We start from the raw sequence: 20790 nt of genomic DNA on the forward strand, positions 1-20790 counted from the left end.
TTATTATTATTATTATTATTATTATTATTAAGCCGTCTTTTTTTCTACCATAGTTTCATACACGCGTCCTCTAGCGACCCCATCAGGCTGCAGCCTGCCCTTGAGGCACAGCCAGCGAGGGACTATCTAACAATTCCCTCCCTCCCTCCCCGTGTTCAAAGCCAATATTCCCATCAAGCAAGAGAATGGCTCGTCTCCGGGAAGAGCAACTGCAAAAATGATATCCGATGACCCCCCCTCCTGCATCACGGACACGCACTCATGACGAGATATAGCTGGAGTGGAGCTCTGTCGGGGGGGCATGTCGTGTATTGCGTGATGGTTTCATCAGCTGTGCGCGTTTTTGCAGCGGGGGTGCCAGTTGGTAGACCTCCCCTGCGGGGCAGGAAGCCCGTGTCGGGGTGTTCTGTGCCCGGTGTGGGCAGGAGAGATCAGGTGGAGCTGCTCTCCTTGCGAGGGGAGGCAAAAGCCGTATTTCATCAGTTTAGGGGGACACGGCCGGGCAGGGATGGTTCCGACCGCGCTGGGGGTGTGATCGGCGCGGCGAAGCGGCGATGTGGGGACCGGGCGGGCGGAGGCCGTTGCTAGGGGACAGTTCTCGCAGCTTCGGCCCCGTGTTCAGGACCGAGCTGGCCGGCCGGCGGGGCGACAGCCTGGCGCTGCAGTTTGCCGAGGAGGAGGAGGAGGACGACTTGCAGTTTGACAGTGAGTGACTCCGCGTTTCACGCAAGGTCGTTTACTTCACATTTCCCTTGAGCGAATTTTTTTTTTTTTTAGAAAGATCAGGTCGTCGTTAGACGGTAAACCTCAGAGTTAAACCTCATGTGGGCGGAGAGGACTGTTGGGGCCCGCTCGGTTTCAAGTGTCACTCACGGCTGTCCTCAGCCTGGTTTCGGATTTCATCCAAATTAAGCCCGAACTGCACTTGAGCAATCACAACAAGCGTGTCCTCACGGAACGGAAGCGTTATCCTGCTCTCTGCCAGTGTAGGGTAGGTTAGCTGATACTGTGATCGGTTTACTGTAGTGCTTGTTTTCAATGTCATCTAGTAAGTCTAAAAATATTGTTTGTTGTTAAGAAGGAACTTTTAGGACTGTTGAGAACACACACGGGGTACTGTCGCAGAGGTGCAACAGTGAAAAGGTTCCCCGGTTCCGAACGGAACGTCAAGTGGGGAACACATTATGTGTTACTCCGACACTGAGGCCGACTGTAATCTCTCTCCTGGCTTGTGAAAAACATCATCGCCACCTTGAGATGCAAATAAAGAAGAGGTTTGCATTGGACAAACCTTAACGAACACAAAATCGTGCTTCATTCTTCGTTCAATCTGAAGGTTTGCCAGGAGTAGTCGGATTTAGTTTTTTACCACTTGTGGTGTACTTGGTCAGCCTGCTAAATCAATGGATATTATTAATACTGTAGTTTAACAATTTTCTAAGTCATGAACGACAAAATAAACTAGATTTGTTGGATTGCTCCACAATACATTTGTATATTATTTTTATATCTTTTTTTTTTCTTGGCTACCTGTTTCTTTTCAAAACAAGTATTGCAAAATCCTCTGCACATCTGAAGTTCAAAGTGACATTTGTTTAAGACCGTTATTGTTAGTGGTAAAAAGATACCCACATCAACAAGGACGTCAACCACTTTCATAACTTAAAACCAAAAAACTGAGTTTAGCTGGAGGGGCAGATATTCATCTTGTGTTGCCTTTTCTATAATCCTTACCGGTCTTGTCCTGCGTTCTCCCAGAGTGTTTTTGGAACAGTATATTTGTTATTAGTAAGATTGGCTGTCAGTTGCAATGGGCTCGACAGATAAGACTAATTTTTGAACACACCCTACTGCACAAACAAGAGACATTAGTTTAGAGCTGCTCAAAGAATTGTGCATAACAGACGCTCCATGAGAGATCTGGTCTGTTACAGAACATTAATTAAGTTTTTATTGAAAGATTAGGTTTTTATACTAATATCACCATTTTATATGAAATGGATTTAGTGCACAAAGATATTTTGGGCCTGATAGCCAAAGCTGTTGCTGAAGGTAAGAACATTAATTCTTTTATCAATGCATATTATAATAGGGACATACATAATTACAATATATAGTACTACTATTCAATTGTATGAATTGATTGATGAAAATAAATTGTTCATCTTAGTCAAGTTCATCAAGTGAATTGGAGCTAAGAAAATGTATTATACTGTGGGGGTTGTTTTTCTTGGAACTTACATTGAGCTGAACAAGAGGAAATGAAATCTAAAATATTAAAAACATGTGGATTTATATATATGCCCACTTTTAGGATTTTATCAGAATTGGGCAAAAAAAAGGCTGTGCAGTCATGGCGATAACAGCACAACTTTTAGCAGCAGGAATCCAAGACTGGAATCCAGGAACAGATCTTACATGTGCAAATCCACAGACATTCTTGATCGGTGCAGCAGAAAGGTATAAGAGATTGTATCTTGGATTCATTCTAGATTTCATTTGGATATACGCAATTTACCCTGCAGGGTTTGTATCCTGAAAAAAAATTGTCATCCATGATTCTCCTTAAAAGCACGGCTTGAACTCTCGCTTGGCTTCCTGACTCTGTTTCATGCCCAGCCTCGGACTCTCCCGAGCAGTGTGAGGCTGTGGAGAAGTACTCCGCGATCAAGGAGTTTGCCTCTGCCATCCCTAACCAGCTGCTGCTGGGCTCTCTCCTGGAGCACCTGTGCTGTGTGTACGAGAAGGAGCCACACCGCTCACACCTCCTGTTTAAAGGTCAGTGGTGCCCAGTGATTCCTGTCCGTCTTACCCTGTCCATTACAAACTGGACATTGCCTGTGCTGGCAGCTGCCCAGCTATTTCTGTGTTGTAACACAGAGCTCATCACAACACTGTTTAACTATCCAGTGCAGAGTGTTTTAGCTGTGTAACAGCAGGATATTTGAAACTACGCCTCACCATTAAACAAAAGAGGTAGATGTACCATAAGTTTGTTTCTTATAAGAATTTTTTTTTTTAATGTTGTCTAAACTCTCATCAGTTCTTCCTGTGACTGTATAGGATCCACATGTGTGTATATATAGACAGGGTAAAGAGTAGATCTAAAGTGGTACTGCATTTCCAGAATGGAAGCAACATTTTCAAATCTCCCACCCTTTTTTCAAAATCTCACTGGAAAAGGATGCTTCTCCTTTATGAATATAAGACAATAGAATAAGGGTCTAAGATTCACTTCCTGGGGGCCCTGAGGTCTTAGTTGTCAAATAAAGCATTTAAATTTGAAATCCTTTCTAATTATTGTCTAAATTAGACCTGTATGGGGTTTTTATTAAGGTCATTTACAGGTGATTATACAAGACTGCTGCTCTCCTCATTCTCCTCTGTACCTGGTTCGCCCCCCCAGGAACTGGGTTAGAGCCCCGCGGTGGGGTTTTCTTTCCTGCTGTGGGTTTTATCCTCCGTCTCAGAACCCACCTTCTCACTCGTGCCCCTGCTTGTGTTCCCCCAGTGATCAGCCAGCAGCTGGCCGCGATGAACCTGCTGTCCCCCTTGGCGTTCAGTGATGAGTTCAGCACGGTCAGGCTGCAGCACAACCGGGCCTTCACAGAGCTCCTACGCGCTGCCAGCAGCACCATCCACTCTCAGGTCAGAAAGAGCCCCCTGTACGGGCTGTATTAGTACTCCAGAGTGGGGCTGCCTCTACTGCCTGCTCCCAAGTGCTGGGGCATTAGGAGAGTAGGCTGAGTTTTGGGATGTGTTTTAACTGTTGGTTTTAGATTTGCTCATCTCCTCTTCCCCTCTTTTCCCCTCTCTGTAAGCGGGTTTGTTACTCTGCTTCCACCTGTGAAGTGCTTTGGGACGAAGTGAAGGGATTATTACCGAGTTCTCAAAGAGCTCCACAATACTGGCTATGGTTTTGTGTCTGTTACAGGGCTGATTTTGATTTACACCAGTGGTTGCCACAAGGGTATCCTCATCCAGGGCCAGTCACAAGCCCTGCCATCGACGAGCTGCTGACCCCTGATTTTCACTGTCCGCACTACAGTGATCCCTTTTTGTTTAATAATATCTCCTTTAGTGGTCTCCAACTGTAGTTCTGCAGAGCCCTAGTCCAACAGGTTTTAGAGACAGTCTTTAAATGACCAAATTCTAAAGACCTGGAACAAGTTAGTCATGTCATGAGACTGTTTAGAACAAAAGTCAGAATATCCTTCAGCCCTGCGGGATTTCGGGTGACCAGACCACGTTTGAAAGCCACTGATATAAATATTTATTTCAAAGGTTGAAAAATGATGCATTTCTCTTGTGTTTTTCAGGATCGTAGACTTCTGGGTAAAGGCGCCCAGGGCCACACGGTCAGGTAAGAACCATTGTGCTTTTAGCTGCATTGAATATTGACCACTTCCCCCAGTGTGCCAGTGTCAGTCTATAATATGGGTATGCATGTTAGCGTGTGCAAATATATATGATCTTCTGTTCTGTTAGATCCAAAGAGGACCTTTTCCAAAGACAGACATCCCGATATCTCAGTGAGTTTGAGGAGATATCCAAGCTTGGAAAGGGGAGCTATGGAAAAGTTTTTAAGGTACGGTTGTGCGTTTTACTCTGGAATTTAACACGAGAACAGTGATTAAAAATGCTGACAAGTTATTTGTGGTTTTCTGGCTTTGCACACTTTCTCACTGCATTAAAACCAGGTAGAACCCAGGACTCTAAAGAAATGGCTTTACTTTTAGGTGAAGAACAAGCTGGATGGCCAGTATTACGCAGTGAAGAAGATTCTCATCAAGAAAGCTACAAGGAATGACTGCATGAAGGTATGTTGTTGGCTTTTTGCCTGAAACAAATTTCTATGGCTCTATCCTTTTGAAGTTCAGTGCAAAATGTGTTTAAGGGGTTCTTAAACTCTACCTGATATGCGTCATCCCAGTAAGTCCTGAAAGTGAAATGAACTAGATCTTGTTAATCTGACAGTGGCCGGTGGGGGGGATATTATGTACATGTAGAAATATCCTTTATGGGCTTCATTAAGAGTTTTTTATACTTGTGATAGAAATGCCTTGCTGAAGCCAGTGTAGGTATGAAACGTACCAAATTATTTTTCAAACATTCATAATCCTGTGTACCCAGGTGCACCCAGCAGCACCATTTCCGGCTCACGTTGTCCCACACGTGGTGCCACGGCTGTTGTCCAGCTCTCCAGCCAGTGTGGGACCCGGGACCCGGGACCACACACACGTGCGCTTGCGTGGGACGGCCACGCGGGCTGACTTGGCTTTGTCTCGCTGCAGGTCCTCCGGGAAGTGAAAGTACTGGCGGGTCTTCAGCATGCCAACATAGTGGGCTATCACACTGCCTGGATGGAGCACGTGCAGCCTGCAGGGAAGAGTAAGCCCCCTAAACTCCCAGCGGTGCAGACCACCTGCGTGCTTGTGCAACGCTAAGATAACTGCAATGAAGTGAATCTAGACACAGTGGGGTACACCTGGGGAGTGTCAGCATTTCCAGCTTCAGAGCATGGGGATGTTCGCAGAGGTGTAAGGGTCACAGATTCACTCATCAAAGCAGTTGTGACGTTTACCTTGGTTTCCTTTAGTTCATTAAGTTCTGTGTCTGGAACAGGGCATAAAATAGGCAGATAGATGGGGGGAGAGAGAGGGAAAAGGAATTTATCGAAGGTGAGAGCCCCTTATTCAGATCTGCCGGAAAGACCAGATTGGAGTTAAGTATTTGAACCCTGTTAAGGGAGCTTGCTATTCCGTGGTCGTTAGGATAGATTCACATTAATTTTGTGGCATTTGGGTAAAACGAAGATAATCTGCAGAGATGCATGTAAAGATGATCAATTGATCGACCACAATAATGAAAGCTTTTTTCTATACAGCCTTGAGTTATTTTTTTTTCTGTCTTTGACTTTAGGCACGGCATCTTTGCATAATAATTTGCTAGCACTGGAGAGACCGTCGCAGATGGAGGAGTATGTGAAACGTTCTATTTATTTATTTTTTTATTTTCAGTGAATGAAAGAAAGCGAATAAAATAGGTTTTCTAAACATTTTACAGTGGTTCTGTGTTGAGCCACCAGCAGTGCAACTCGGTACGATTAACTGTGCTGCAGCTCTGTTCAGTGACGTTCCTCATGGGCATCGCTGGTGTTGTCTGGGGCTGAAAGCGGGCACTTGATGGGAAAAAAAAATGTTCCCCTCTTTGTCTTGTCCCGCTCACAGTGGCGAGGAGAGCAGTAACAGCAGCAATGGCGTCTCTGTAGTCTTTGAGAGCTCTGCCGCTTCAAAGAAGGCAAAGGAAGACGTGGCGATGCCAAAACCCCTGCCACAGGACTCGCAGGGCAGCGGCGCCCAGAGGCAGGAGCAGAAGCCTGCAGTGTGTCCCAAAGGAATGCACAACCCGAAGGGCTCCATTCCCTGCGTGTATTTAGGACCCTCTGGCCAGGCGGCAGAGGGCTGGGATGGAGCGGTGCTTGCAGAAGAGGGCTGTAGCAGGGACAAGCTGAACCTCCAGAGCTCCTGCCTGGAGGGGGACAGCCAGACGTGGAGCAGCGTGTGCCCGCTGAGGGAAGCCTGCGTGCACCGATCCTCGGAGGTATGGGCACTGCACACAGAGACCCACAACCCCTGGCAGTGCGGTGGCAGCGTTCTGGGCAGAAACGCTCCCCCCAGCTCGGGGGTGACCCCGTTCCTTCCCGGTGCACTCCAGTCACGTTAAAAAGTCGACAGTGTTCAGAGCCGAAGAGAACGACATGGTTTTTTTTGACCCCGTGTTGCAGGTGCAGTACCACCTCATGCTGTACATCCAAATGCAGCTGTGCGAGAGCTCCCTAATGGACTGGATTCTGGAACGGAACGAGAGGCCCGCGGCGGATTCTACTGCAGCCGCCTCCGGTAAGGAAGACTGTACCTGTGGGGCTCGGCCCTTGCCTGTTCCACAGAGAGGGGTGTTGGGTCATCCATTTAATCTCCAGGTGGATGCTGCGTGTAAAGCCTTCTGGTTTTGTTTTCAACCTGTAGGGTACAGCCTTGTGGACACCAAGCTCACAATGAGCATCCTTGGTCAGATACTGGAAGGTGTGCAGTACATTCACTCCAGAGGGGTCATGCACAGAGACCTGAAGGTGAGTTTCTTGGACTGTACTGACTGCACTGCTTTGCTACTTATGGAATTTCCAATTATTTTATTCTTATAAACAGTGGCCCTTCCAAAAACGGTTTTAGGTCACCTAATATGTCAGCTTTGTAATTTAGAGATAAGAGCTTAATGAGGCTAACGGAGTAATCCAGTGAAAACCACAGGAACAGACACAGAGGTCTACCCCTTTTCTAGGATCTCTGTTGAATTATCCTCATAGGTCCTCCTTGTCTTGGATTTGAGGTGCTCAGCAGCAGTACAAGAGAATGAAGGATGACACAGGGGCTGCTTTGCTTTTCGTCAGTATTTTATTGCCCTTGCTTGCTATATTGCATTGGTGATTTGCCCAAGAAACCTTGGCAACCGAGACTCGTGCTAATCAATCCTCGAGGTTCGGTCCTCCAGGTGTTCTGCTCGAGTTCTCTTTGAGCCCTGTTTGCCTGCTGCTGCCTGTGGCACAGCGCCCTCTGCCGGGGATGGAATCCCAGTTGCTGTAGACGAAGTCAAATAGCGCCTGTGGCACAGCGTCTTTCAGGTGCGTTCTGAGCTCTGCCCCGTATTGCTGGCGGACCTTGATCCTGCAGATGTCCTGGAGGCGTAGGGGCTGCTGGGAGAGGAGCAGCAGGAGTTCCCTCTGGAAGCAGCTCTCTGGGCGCGTCAGGCCGCCGGGCAGGTGGCCTGCCCCGTTGGTGAGCCTCAGTGGGTACGTGAGGCTGAGTAGCTTGCCCAGCAGCGAGGCGCACTGCAGGTTGGGCCCCCGGTCCAGAAACAGGAAGAGGCAGTTCTCCCCGGCGGCCGTGCGCAGGTTGACATTGCCGCCGTACAGCAGCAGCAGGTCCACCACCTCCTCGCGGCCCCCCCGGCAGGCGTCGTGCAGGGGCGAGCGGCCTGCCCGGTCCTGGGCGTCTGGCCGGGCCCCCCCGGCCAGCAGCAGCCGGGTGCAGTCCAGGTCCACCTGAAGGGTCCCCCCAGCCTTGGCGGAGGCGGCGAACACCGCCAGGTGCAGGGCGGTGGCCCCGGTGTGCTGGATGACCTGGTGGATGTCTGCCCCGCAGTCGAGCAGTGCGGCCGTTACCTCCGGGCTCAGGGTCCCGGCCGCCATGTGCAGCGGCGTCATGCCAAGGCGGTCTGTGGCATTGACGTCGGCCCCGCTGCCGGCCAGGATGCCCACCGCAGGCGGCGCCCTGTAGCGGACGGCCAGGTGCAGGGCCGTGTGCTTGCAGCCGCTCGCCACCTCGGCGTTGATGTCGACCCCCGCGCGGCACAGCAGCCCGAGGCAGGCCTCGGCGCGCCGCTGCATGGCGGCCATGGCGCGCTGGAACTTGGTTTGCGGCTTGGCCCAGGTGGCGGCGATCGAGGGCCAGTGGGTGATCACGAGGTGCAGGGCTGTCCTCCCCCGCAGGTCCCTGGGGAATCGAGCAGTGACACCGATATCCCCACCTTGCTACAGCTATAGCATTGATCATGAGCCTCTCGTCCTCGCTGTATTACACACCGTAGGCTGACTTGATGAACAGAACAAAAGGAGCGTGATTTCCCGTGCAACTGCGCACATCATAGCTGACAATGGCAGCGCCAGTATTACAAAAACTTATAAAGTAAGAAAATAACCGTGTTCATAACGATCGGCAGCGATATTATATATACTGGCATGTTATAAATTGGAGCTGGGCCTCGTTCGGGATTGGAGGAACGGGCTGGCCTGGCCTGTGGGCTGGTGGAGATCCGATGGTCACCTCATCTCGGGATTGGCTCCGGACAGGAGCAGGCGCTCCAGGCTGTTCTCCTTCCTGTAGGTGGCAGCCAGGTGGATGGGCAGCACCGCCTGACCCGGGACAGCCCAGAAACAGAAGTATTAGTACCGTGTTCCGTTTAATCAGCTTTTAATCGGACTTGTTCAAGAATGCTGGCCAACCACCAGCCACAGCAAAACAGCGATATGAAAATTAAAGGATGATTCAAGTTCCTTTTCAAACAGCAAATTAACCTAGCAGGCATCCTTACAAATAATGTGAGATCAGATGTCTGAGAACTTGGCTCTGCTGATGTAAAGGGGACGCAGCAGTTATTTGTGTTTTTGTTTGATGGAGGGAGAACATGAGTTTTGATAGTTTTGGTGCAACGATTCATATAACAATCGCATTTTCTCACATGCACGCCCTCCAGAGTAAGCGGAATATTGGCCGCCGGCGTGGTGGGTTCATTCTGTTAGCTGTGCTGCTGGACTCCTCAGTGAGCCGAGTTTCACATTACAGTGCAGTGACTGGAGCTTTGACGCTGCACGATTTCGGAATGTGTCGATTGCAGAGGACCGAAGCGTTGCGGGAAAACAAGCGAAGTGAAAGGGTGTTTATTATGATCTGCGTTTGGCTTCACACTGTTCCGTTCACGGATTGGGGTGCGCAGTGAGGTGTGAGCTTCTCGCGGGCCTGTAGTAGGAGCATGCACATCCAGGTTACGTGCTTCGTTGAGCAGTAACGCGAGTAAAGCTCGAGTGTACTCGGGGAGCGAGCGCACGGGACAGCTGCTGCTTGCATGCCTGTTTTTAACGCACGATGAGTCGACCAGGATGACAAAAAGTAGACTGTCGTAATATTCACGCCTGTCCTCACACCACCCCCTGAAGACAGTTCGCCCTTAATAGTTACCTGTGTTTGGAGAGTCGGGACCAGTGCGCAGTCGTTCCAGATCTTGATGGGCTCATTGACCGGGTGAAACTGCAAGATCTCAACAAGGCGGTCCGTCTCCCCCTGCAGAATGGCTTCGTGCAGTTTGAAGTGTAGTTCGTTGTAGCCGTGTTGTCGGCACTCATAAACCTTCTCTGACCTGTTGGCTGACGTTTTGGAGTGGCTACGGCACGGGCCGTGGTGTTTCCTGTTCGTATTGCCCATTCAGAGCGTGAGAAACGTCTTCATCGAGGGAATAAGCCGGGTCGTCCGGGGTCTCGCAGTCCGAGATCGTATGTACGCGCATTCGGTTCGAAAGTGACGCCATAAACGTGTTATTAAACGAATCTGCGTCCCAGAGGGATGCCGTGTTGTGAGTTTTTCTTGCTCCTGAGGTCTAACGTCAATTATCGTTGCCATCTCGGTTTTCCTAACGATAGCAGGATGTGACTTTCAAAACCGTCCGATGTTAATGGCTCGTCAAAATTGGCTGCGGTCACGAAAGTGACTGCTTTCCACCCCATCGGCGGAAGTGGGTTTTGCTGCGGACCGGGTGGCACGCATCGACGTGCCCTATGTAATAAAGGTGCTTGACGTCCGCTGGGAGACGTGCATGGCCACCTCTCGGGGTCCCAGGGGATGAGAGGTTTGGGTCCCGCTAGATTCGTGACGGTTTGTTCTTCCTGGCCTTGCAGCCCAGGAACATTTTCCTCCACGGCCGAGACTGCCGCGTGAGGATCGGAGACTTCGGCCTCGCCTGCAGGGACATGATCGTCGATGACAGCGGGCCCTCATTCCCAGACACCTGCACCATCGGTGAGGGACCGCTTTAATTAGACTGCGACCCACACAGCCTTCTCTCTAATTGACGCCTTCGGATTGCGAATCGGAAGACACGTGCTTGATGTTTTCTGGTCAGTGTGGGGCTCTCTTAAACTTTTTAGTCCTGCACATAATTGACGAGCATTTCATTACGTTTGTGCATATGACAGATAAGCTGAACTGAACATTGCATTCTTTTATTTTTTTTTAAATGGTGTTAAAGTGCAGTGCTGTTACTGAAAGTATAAAATAAACTTTATGGTATGGCCCGACCTGGCGTAACATTGCAGTGAAGTCAGTTATAGGTCTTGAGTCAGGTTCAACAGCTCCAGCGAAGAAAGACAGGACTGCAGAGTGTCAGAGCTGCTGAAACCTTACTGGATTGTGTTTGTCACAGGTTCTGCACATACCACTGGTGTGGGGACGTACGTCTATGCTGCTCCAGAACAGCGGGAAGGGTCTCGTTACGACTACAAGGTATTCTGCCACGTTCAAACGACAGTGCCAACAGCAACCTTAAATCACCTCTTCTAGCTGACCTTGGCATCACTTCTCATCTGCACTGTAGCAATATTTAAATGGGAGGCAGCGCTTCTTACGAGGAGCCCCGATTAAAAACACCGTCATGAAAAGGTGTAGTGTCTCGCTTAGCTGGAAAGGAATACTGTTTAGTGTGTTTTGCTATGGGTGCCATCAGAATTCTTCCTAATTCCTAATTTAAATTCTTATTCTCTGGTTTAAATTCTAAAACCAAATATATACAGTTAATACAAGATCATGCTTACAACTGCAAGTGAATCGCAAAGCGTTAACTTGGAAAACCCGTTTTTTCTTTAAAACCAAGAAGGTGGAAGGTATCCCACTCCAGGTGATGATTAATGGACGAGTGCGAAAGGTGGGTTGTGGTCTTCCTGGGAGAACAGCCTCGCAGTGATGCCGATGCTGTCATCCGCAGTCGGACATGTACAGCGTGGGGATCATCGCCCTGGAGCTCTTCCAGCCCGTCCGGACGGAGATGGAGAGGGCACGAACGCTGGAGCAGCTGCGCGTGGGGACGATTCCCGAGGCCTTAGCCCAGCGCTGGCCCGTCCTCGCCAAGTACATCCAGCGGCTGATCAGCCCGGATCCTGCTCTGCGGCCCAGCGCCGCCCAGCTGCTGCAGAGCGAGCTCTTCCACCACACTGATGAGGTGAGGCTCAGGGCCCCGCCTGCAGCACCGCAGCCTGCCAGCAGGGGGACAGGCGCCTGCAAGGAAGTTGACTGGTCGAAGCAGGATGTGCAGTGCAGTGCGCTCCGCTCGTTCAGGTCTCGAACCCGTTTCATCCTTATTTTACCCCCAGTCTCGTAGAATGTGCAAAACAAAGATGGGATTCTGATGCCGTTTCTTAATTTGTTTTCCACGTTTTTGTATTTAGAATTATTGATTAGCAATTGGAAAGAATTTACGCCACTGTGTTTGCAGTGTCATCTTCTGCATCAGTCGTTCTGAACCTGGAGACATGCTGGATTTTTTTTTAATGTGAATTTAAAACCAAAGAACAGAGGGTTGTGGCAGTTTAGAACAGGCTGCCCATCCATGTTGTGGGAGCCAGTGCCCTGGCTCTTCCCAGGACAGATCTCCGGCAGTCCTCAAGCGCGTAGCTGCTAGCAGAAACAGGCCGGGTCCGTATTCTCGCCTCTCGCTTGGTCTAGCACCAGGAGGGTGACGCTGAACTCCTCCTGCCCCTCTCCCGCAGGTGATCCATTCCTTACAGAGGAAGGTGGCGGAACAGGAGGTGGAGATTGTGCAGCTGCGGAGGCAGATCAGCGAGCTCCTGCAGGCCCAGCGCAGTGAGGACCCGCGCTAGTGGAGCAGAGGACCCCTGGCAGCTGCTGTACAGAAATGTGAATTTGTAATTTACCGAGAATACCGGCTTATGTTTCTTTTGTATTGTTTTAGCATAATGGCTGCTTTTAAAGCGATGCGTTATTTAATTAGGTTTTGCCTTTCTTTAAGGTCCATAATAAAACATTCGTCTACAAGGGCAGTGGGTTCTGGAAAGTATTCAACCTATGATGAGTGGTTAAATGAGATCAGATTCTCTGGACAGTAACAAAGCATCTGCCAAAGAATTTCACAAAATAAGGACTTCAAAGTCATCCAATGTGGAAGATTTTTTTTATTTTTTAGAAGAAAAACTTCTACAAATGCTGCTTTACATTAAAAGTATTTTTTAGCTTACAGTACTTAACATTTCCACCACTGAGTCAGAACCCAAATAACATTTTTAAATGGGTACTAAACCTGCACAGCTCTAGATCATATAGGCACAAGGTGGGAGGGAGCATTTTCCTTAGTATTGAGACATCTTGAGGTCACTCTTCACTTGAATATGATGCAGAAGCCTCATGGGGACCGCATCAGCTGGGAGACGCAGGTAAAGTATCCCGAGTTCTCGCAGGACTTGATCCACTTCTGCACGTTGGTGGGGACGGAGCTGGTGCTGGCAGACTGCAGCACGGCGCAGAAGCACACGATGTCAGCAAGCGACAGCTCCGAGCCCGCCAGCCACGGAGACCGGCCCAGAGCCCCGTTCAGAGCCCGCAGCGTGGCAGCTTTCTCCTTGCTGCTGCCCTCTACCAGCTGGAAGAAGGCCGTGTCCACCCAGCTGTCCACCACAGTGGCCATCACGGCGTCCTGTGGCCCGCAGCCCAGCAGCCTGTACAGGAAGCGAGCGATGTTGCCCTCCCCTTCGATGTGGCACATGTTCTGGATGCTGAACTTCATCTGGGGTTTGGGCACTAGACCAAAGAGAAGGGCAGAGGTGAGGTTCGGGCAGAGACTGGAGCAATTAACTCAGCACGGTGCCACTACGCATTTTAATGGTATCAGGGATGCAAGCAAGGCAGGGTGCTTTCCGAAAACGTTTTCATCACCTGAATCGGACTCCTTTCGAATTCTGCCAGGTCTTTCATAAAATTCTCTCAGAAAGAAGTTTGCACCACTTGACTACACTAACAGCAGATGCATAAGATAAGCAGCCAGATGCTGTATCTGTTGTTAGTGTGGTTCAGTTCTTTTCAATTCTGTAGGCCTTTCTCAGGACCACATTCCTAAGTTAAAATTGAAGTAGAAGGTGTTCTGCGAGTTAGAGAAATCCTCATTTGGAAGGGTGTGACATTAAAACCCTATAATCCATTATGCACACAATCAAAACCTCAAAAACATGCTATGCTGTAGATTTGATGTTAGTTACATGTCCTTGAAGGATGCCGACTTTTTTTTTTGAAAATGAACATATTCCCTCTTTGACAATTTTAACAATTTTACATACCCACTAGGTGTCAAAATATTAAAAACCACGGTGCTACATTTCTCACGTTTATGGTATGATCGGCAAACAAAGAGAAGAATGAAGAAAGACCAGTGGACCTGTTGGGCCCAGGGCAGCAAGCGGAACAGGCAGACGGGCTCTTCGCTGGTCCTATGAGGCTCTGACCTGCTCCTGCTCTTACCATCTTTCCATATCAGCGTGAAGCCCAGCTGGAAGTCGTGGCGGGAGCAGCTGACGGGGTCGCGTGGGCCGAGGCAGGCCAGAAGCCCCGGGGGGACGGAGGGGACGGAGGAGTGGACGTGCGCGGTGGACAGCACCCTGTAGCGCTGCCGCAGGAGGCTGTGCAGCACCAGCAGGGCCAGGGGCGGCCGCGTGGGGTTGGCGTTGACCACGATGTCCCTGAGCGCGCCGTTGTCCTGCAGGCGGCAGCACACAAGCCAGCGGTCAAGCTACACAGTCCGCTGCGGGCTCACCTGCAGTGTTTCATGCGCTCCATCGGCCATCGGCCTGCCCATTCACAGGAAGGGCAACACAAGCAGCAGGTGGAACTGGCACAGCACTCAGTGTCCCCTGCGCTAAAACCCCACCTTATCCCTTATCAAGATGCCCAGTGAGGCCCACCCCGTCCACCACCTGTAAACTCAATCGGCGGATGAAAGGCGGTGGCTCTCCGGGGGCCAGCGCCAGCAGACACTTGCCTTGCCCAGCAGCGAGTCCAGACCTGCGGCGCCGGCGCCGGGCGCGTGGCCCACGTCCCGGGACACGCTGGTCACGTCAACGTCGGCGTCGGGCGTGGCGATGGCCTTGGACAGCCCCTCGACGGCGGCCTTCAGCTCCAGCAGCCGGCGCAGGATCTCGTCCTGCCGCGCCTCCAGGGCCCGCACCGCCGGGTCGGCCTCTCCGTCCTGGGGGCGATCGGCGGCCGGAGCCGCGGTCAGCGAGCAACTCCAGAGACCCGCCAGCCTGACAGGGGGCACTCGCCGCCACGCACAGCCCACTTCGCAAAGGCAAGAGCCGGACCGATCTCGCCACGGGCCAGGGCTCCCCCGATACCCGCAGATCCCAGGCCTTCACAGCTACGCGACAGTCACGCCGGCGGAAAACCTCAACCACAAGACCGCTCTCCACCCTGCCTGGGCGGCAGCTCCGACTGGCTCGTGTCTCCTGCAGCCTGGAGGAGCAGGCAGCTGTTCTCACACTGCCCGGAGCGAAGCAGCTCCGACTGGCTCGTGTCTCCTGCAGCCTGGAGGAGCAGGCAGCTGTTCTCACACTGCCCGGAGCGAAGCAGCTCCGACTGGCTCGTGTCTCCTGCAGCCTGGAGGAGCAGGCAGCTGTTCTCACACTGCCCGGAGCGAAGCAGCTCCGACTGGCTCGTGTCTCCTGCAGCCTGGAGGAGCAGGCAGCTGTTCTCACACTGCCCGGAGCGAAGCAGCTCCGACTGGCTCGTGTCTCCTGCAGCCTGGAGGAGCAGGCAGCTGTTCTCACACTGCCCGGAGCGAAGCAGCTCCGACTGGCTCGTGTCTCCTGCAGCCTGGAGGAGCAGGCAGCTGTTCTCACACTGCCCGGAGCGAAGCAGCTCCGACTGGCTCGTGTCTCCTGCAGCCTGGAGGAGCAGGCAGCTGTTCTCACACTGCCCGGAGCGAAGCAGCTCCGACTGGCTCGTGTCTCCTGCAGCCTGGAGGAGCAGGCAGCTGTTCTCACACTGCCCGGAGCGAAGCAGCTCCGACTGGCTCGTGTCTCCTGCAGCCTGGAGGAGCAGGCAGCTGTTCTCACACTGCCCGGAGCGAAGCAGCTCCGACTGGCTCGTGTCTCCTGCAGCCTGGAGGAGCAGGCAGCTGTTCTCACACTGCCCGGAGCGAAGCAGCTCCGACTGGCTCGTGTCTCCTGCAGCCTGGAGGAGCAGGCAGCTGTTCTCACACTGCCCGGAGCGAAGCAGCTCCGACTGGCTCGTGTCTCCTGCAGCCTGGAGGAGCAGGCAGCTGTTCTCACACTGCCCGGAGCGAAGCAGCTCCGACTGGCTCGTGTCTCCTGCAGCCTGGAGGAGCAGGCAGCTGTTCTCACACTGCCCGGAGCGAAGCAGCTCCGACTGGCTCGTGTCTCCTGCAGCCTGGAGGAGCAGGCAGCTGTTCTCACACTGCCCGGAGCGAAGCAGCTCCGACTGGCTCGTGTCTCCTGCAGCCTGGAGGAGCAGGCAGCTGTTCTCACACTGCCCGGAGCGAAGCAGCTCCGACTGGCTCGTGTCTCCCTGCGAGCTGGAGGAGCAGGCAGCTGTTCTCACACTGCCCGGAGCGAAGCAGCTCCGACTGGCTCGTGTCTCCTGCAGCCTGGAGGAGCAGGCAGCTGTTCTCACACTGCCCGGAGCGAAGCAGCTCCGACTGGCTCGTGTCTCCTGCAGCCTGGAGGAGCAGGCAGCTGTTCTCACACTGCCCGGAGCGAAGCAGCTCCGACTGGCTCGTGTCTCCTGCAGCCTGGAGGAGCAGGCAGCTGTTCTCACACTGCCCGGAGCGAAGCAGCTCCGACTGGCTCGTGTCTCCTGCAGCCTGGAGGAGCAGGCAGCTGTTCTCACACTGCCCGGAGCGAAGCAGCTCCGACTGGCTCGTGTCTCCTGCAGCCTGGAGGAGCAGGCAGCTGTTCTCACACTGCCCGGAGCGAAGCAGCTCCGACTGGCTCGTGTCTCCTGCAGCCTGGAGGAGCAGGCAGCTGTTCTCACACTGCCCGGAGCGAAGCAGCTCCGACTGGCTCGTGTCTCCTGCAGCCTGGAGGAGCAGGCAGCTGTTCTCACACTGCCCGGAGCGAAGCAGCTCCGACTGGCTCGTGTCTCCTGCAGCCTGGAGGAGCAGGCAGCTGTTCTCACACTGCCCGGAGCGAAGCAGCTCCGACTGGCTCGTGTCTCCTGCAGCCTGGAGGAGCAGGCAGCTGTTCTCACACTGCCCGGAGCGAAGCAGCTCCGACTGGCTCGTGTCTCCTGCAGCCTGGAGGAGCAGGCAGCTGTTCTCACACTGCCCGGAGCGAAGCAGCTCCGACTGGCTCGTGTCTCCTGCAGCCTGGAGGAGCAGGCAGCTGTTCTCACACTGCCCGGAGCGAAGCAGCTCCGACTGGCTCGTGTCTCCTGCAGCCTGGAGGAGCAGGCAGCTGTTCTCACACTGCCCGGAGCGAAGCAGCTCCGACTGGCTCGTGTCTCCTGCAGCCTGGAGGAGCAGGCAGCTGTTCTCACACTGCCCGGAGCGAAGCAGCTCCGACTGGCTCGTGTCTCCCTGCGAGCTGGAGGAGCAGGCAGCTGTTCTCACACTGCCCGGAGCGAAGCAGCTCCGACTGGCTCGTGTCTCCTGCAGCCTGGAGGAGCAGGCAGCTGTTCTCACACTGCCCGGAGCGAAGCAGCTCCGACTGGCTCGTGTCTCCTGCAGCCTGGAGGAGCAGGCAGCTGTTCTCACACTGCCCGGAGCGAAGCAGCTCCGACTGGCTCGTGTCTCCTGCAGCCTGGAGGAGCAGGCAGCTGTTCTCACACTGCCCGGAGCGAAGCAGCTCCGACTGGCTCGTGTCTCCTGCAGCCTGGAGGAGCAGGCAGCTGTTCTCACACTGCCCGGAGCGAAGCAGCTCCGACTGGCTCGTGTCTCCTGCAGCCTGGAGGAGCAGGCAGCTGTTCTCACACTGCCCGGAGCGAAGCAGCTCCGACTGGCTCGTGTCTCCTGCAGCCTGGAGGAGCAGGCAGCTGTTCTCACACTGCCCGGAGCGAAGCAGCTCCGACTGGCTCGTGTCTCCTGCAGCCTGGAGGAGCAGGCAGCTGTTCTCACACTGCCCGGAGCGAAGCAGCTCCGACTGGCTCGTGTCTCCTGCAGCCTGGAGGAGCAGGCAGCTGTTCTCACACTGCCCGGAGCGAAGCAGCTCCGACTGGCTCGTGTCTCCTGCAGCCTGGAGGAGCAGGCAGCTGTTCTCACACTGCCCGGAGCGAAGCAGCTCCGACTGGCTCGTGTCTCCTGCAGCCTGGAGGAGCAGGCAGCTGTTCTCACACTGCCCGGAGCGAAGCAGCTCCGACTGGCTCGTGTCTCCTGCAGCCTGGAGGAGCAGGCAGCTGTTCTCACACTGCCCGGAGCGAAGCAGCTCCGACTGGCTCGTGTCTCCTGCAGCCTGGAGGAGCAGGCAGCTGTTCTCACACTGCCCGGAGCGAAGCAGCTCCGACTGGCTCGTGTCTCCTGCAGCCTGGAGGAGCAGGCAGCTGTTCTCACACTGCCCGGAGCGAAGCAGCTCCGACTGGCTCGTGTCTCCTGCAGCCTGGAGGAGCAGGCAGCTGTTCTCACACTGCCCGGAGCGAAGCAGCTCCGACTGGCTCGTGTCTCCTGCAGCCTGGAGGAGCAGGCAGCTGTTCTCACACTGCCCGGAGCGAAGCAGCTCCGACTGGCTCGTGTCTCCTGCAGCCTGGAGGAGCAGGCAGCTGTTCTCACACTGCCCGGAGCGAAGCAGCTCCGACTGGCTCGTGTCTCCTGCAGCCTGGAGGAGCAGGCAGCTGTTCTCACACTGCCCGGAGCGAAGCAGCTCCGACTGGCTCGTGTCTCCTGCAGCCTGGAGGAGCAGGCAGCTGTTCTCACACTGCCCGGAGCGAAGCAGCTCCGACTGGCTCGTGTCTCCTGCAGCCTGGAGGAGCAGGCAGCTGTTCTCACACTGCCCGGAGCGAAGCAGCTCCGACTGGCTCGTGTCTCCTGCAGCCTGGAGGAGCAGGCAGCTGTTCTCACACTGCCCGGAGCGAAGCAGCTCCGACTGGCTCGTGTCTCCTGCAGCCTGGAGGAGCAGGCAGCTGTTCTCACACTGCCCGGAGCGAAGCAGCTCCGACTGGCTCGTGTCTCCTGCAGCCTGGAGGAGCAGGCAGCTGTTCTCACACTGCCCGGAGCGAAGCAGCTCCGACTGGCTCGTGTCTCCTGCAGCCTGGAGGAGCAGGCAGCTGTTCTCACACTGCCCGGAGCGAAGCAGCTCCGACTGGCTCGTGTCTCCTGCAGCCTGGAGGAGCAGGCAGCTGTTCTCACACTGCCCGGAGCGAAGCAGCTCCGACTGGCTCGTGTCTCCTGCAGCCTGGAGGAGCAGGCAGCTGTTCTCACACTGCCCGGAGCGAAGCAGCTCCGACTGGCTCGTGTCTCCTGCAGCCTGGAGGAGCAGGCAGCTGTTCTCACACTGCCCGGAGCGAAGCAGCTCCGACTGGCTCGTGTCTCCTGCAGCCTGGAGGAGCAGGCAGCTGTTCTCACACTGCCCGGAGCGAAGCAGCTCCGACTGGCTCGTGTCTCCTGCAGCCTGGAGGAGCAGGCAGCTGTTCTCACACTGCCCGGAGCGAAGCGAGCGCATACTTCTGTGCCGACTGGCTCTCCGGATGAGAATTCACACCTGGAGTATTATATAGCCACCTTTAAAGGCGCTATATAAAATAAAGTTTATTATTATTATTATTATTATTGTTCTGACTGACTGAAGCCCATCCCCAAAGCACAGAAAATGATCTCCCAGCGCCTTCAATTTTAAGACATGATGGAGTGAGTGGAGGAACACTGGACTCCACTACCCTATAGTGGTTTATGCCGGATTTTTCCAAATGCTTTCTTTTAATTGGTCAAGTCAATTCAGAACAAGTGTGTACCCATCCATACAGCAGCCAGTGCCCTGGAGCGGTCGGAGGGAGGTGTTCCTACTGGGATTTAACCCCACAAGCCTCAGGCGTGGGGTCCGGAACTCATCGGAAAGGTCTGGGCTCATTCACACCGTCGGGGCGGCTCCAAGCGCACAACTCGCGTCCGAGTGATCAGTGCAGATGCTTGTAGCTATTAAAATCGCTGATAAAGCAGAGATGGAATGGGAGTGTTATTGGTTTCCCGGCTGCAGAAACCACTGGTGAAGGCTGGTTTAGTGGAGAAAGTGATTTCCCAGTTGTCATGGGCCCGACATAACATTTAGAGAACTACTAATTATAGAAGCATCTCCAAACTAAAAATACCTATAAGGTATTTCACAGCTTAACAATGATAACGTACTACTTCGCTCCACAGGTAGAGACTGCAGAGCAACACGCTACCTTAATTATATATACATGTCGGTTTTTAAAGAACGATTTGCTAAATGCTGTAGGTGTCGGTGCTTTCATGCTTTCATGACCACATGCTCGGTGCTCGGTTGTGCACGCTTCTCCGCGCGACCAATCAGCTCCAGCCTCGCCACGCAACGGGGTCGCACGCCGCGTTGCATCAGAGAGTGTATTAAATTTAAAACCTGCCGTTTCCGCTCGGCCCTCAGCTGCGCATATCTACCAGCGCACACATCGCAGCGACGGGCATAGCCCCTCCTTCGAAATCGAAGCCAACAGAAACCTTCTCATAAGCTTCTTAATTCATTCTGCCATGAGGTCATCGACTACCACGTAGCTCCTAAAAGCAGAAATAGGCAATATATTGTCTTGGCATTCAAAATACAGAAAGAGCGCGTTAAGAGAGCTAACACTGAAGCGTGAACGGCGTACGGAGAGACGAGCAGGACTCCCGAAACACACCAACATTATCCTGATTGAATGACATTACCTGGTGCGCCTGTGCACAGCCGCTTCTCTGATCGTGGATATTCGCTAACGTGTACATGCAGGTCGGCAAGTCAATCTGGATATCTCCCCCACTGATCGGCTTTACCTGGTACATCGGCATGCCTCCTGACGTCTGCTGGAAAAACAGAAAACAAACAAACCCAGCACGTTTCCCTAAATATCAGCAATTCCCCCGATCCCTAATCTCCGCCACCCCCTTCTAAGAACCGAACCAAGAGAGGATGTCCCGCCCACTCGGGAGGCGTCACATCCGGAAGTGTCAGAGACTCTCCAC

The 20790-nt window shown here is 53.4% G+C and overlaps 3 protein-coding genes across 6 annotated transcripts; 1 reads left to right on the forward strand and 2 right to left on the reverse strand.

The window, feature by feature from the left end:
• The first annotated feature begins 194 nt into the window (after nt 1-194).
• eif2ak1 (eukaryotic translation initiation factor 2-alpha kinase 1) lies at nt 195-12658 on the forward strand. 3 transcript variants are annotated; one of them, XM_015360312.2, is made up of 15 exons: nt 209-705; nt 2620-2778; nt 3512-3648; nt 4320-4363; nt 4489-4588; nt 4740-4820; nt 5295-5391; nt 5923-5980; nt 6231-6603; nt 6788-6902; nt 7029-7132; nt 10508-10628; nt 11032-11111; nt 11590-11823; nt 12371-12658. In XM_015360312.2, the coding sequence occupies exons 1-15, from the start codon at nt 555-557 to the stop codon at nt 12479-12481; spliced, it is 1965 nt and encodes a 654-aa protein (XP_015215798.2). In that variant the 5' UTR covers nt 209-554; the 3' UTR covers nt 12482-12658. The 3 variants fall into 3 exon arrangements, with proteins under 3 accessions (XP_069037045.1, XP_015215798.2, XP_069037044.1); XM_069180943.1 differs by lacking the exon at nt 209-705 and adding an exon at nt 1983-2052; XM_069180944.1 differs by lacking the exons at nt 11590-11823; nt 12371-12658 and adding an exon at nt 11479-11582 and having other exon boundaries at nt 195-705.
• LOC107079033 (ankyrin repeat domain-containing protein 61) lies at nt 7436-10037 on the reverse strand. The gene is made up of 3 exons (XM_015360317.2): nt 9795-10037; nt 8883-8971; nt 7436-8552 (listed from the first exon to the last, which is right to left on the reverse strand). The coding sequence occupies exons 1-3, from the start codon at nt 10035-10037 to the stop codon at nt 7526-7528; spliced, it is 1359 nt and encodes a 452-aa protein (XP_015215803.2). The 3' UTR covers nt 7436-7525.
• Nucleotides 12659-12775: 117 nt separating the features above from the next.
• Nucleotides 12776-20728, reverse strand: aimp2 (aminoacyl tRNA synthetase complex interacting multifunctional protein 2). 2 transcript variants are annotated; one of them, XM_069180945.1, is made up of 4 exons: nt 20602-20728; nt 14647-14853; nt 14130-14364; nt 12776-13415 (listed from the first exon to the last, which is right to left on the reverse strand). In XM_069180945.1, the coding sequence occupies exons 1-4, from the start codon at nt 20614-20616 to the stop codon at nt 13021-13023; spliced, it is 852 nt and encodes a 283-aa protein (XP_069037046.1). In that variant the 5' UTR covers nt 20617-20728; the 3' UTR covers nt 12776-13020. The 2 variants fall into 2 exon arrangements, with proteins under 2 accessions (XP_069037046.1, XP_015215804.2); XM_015360318.2 differs by having other exon boundaries at nt 20497-20726.
• Between the last annotated feature and the right edge of the window lie 62 nt (nt 20729-20790).

The sequence above is a fragment of the Lepisosteus oculatus genome, chromosome 19 (genome assembly GCF_040954835.1).
Source record: "Lepisosteus oculatus isolate fLepOcu1 chromosome 19, fLepOcu1.hap2, whole genome shotgun sequence".
Lineage (NCBI taxonomy): Eukaryota > Metazoa > Chordata > Actinopteri > Semionotiformes > Lepisosteidae > Lepisosteus > Lepisosteus oculatus.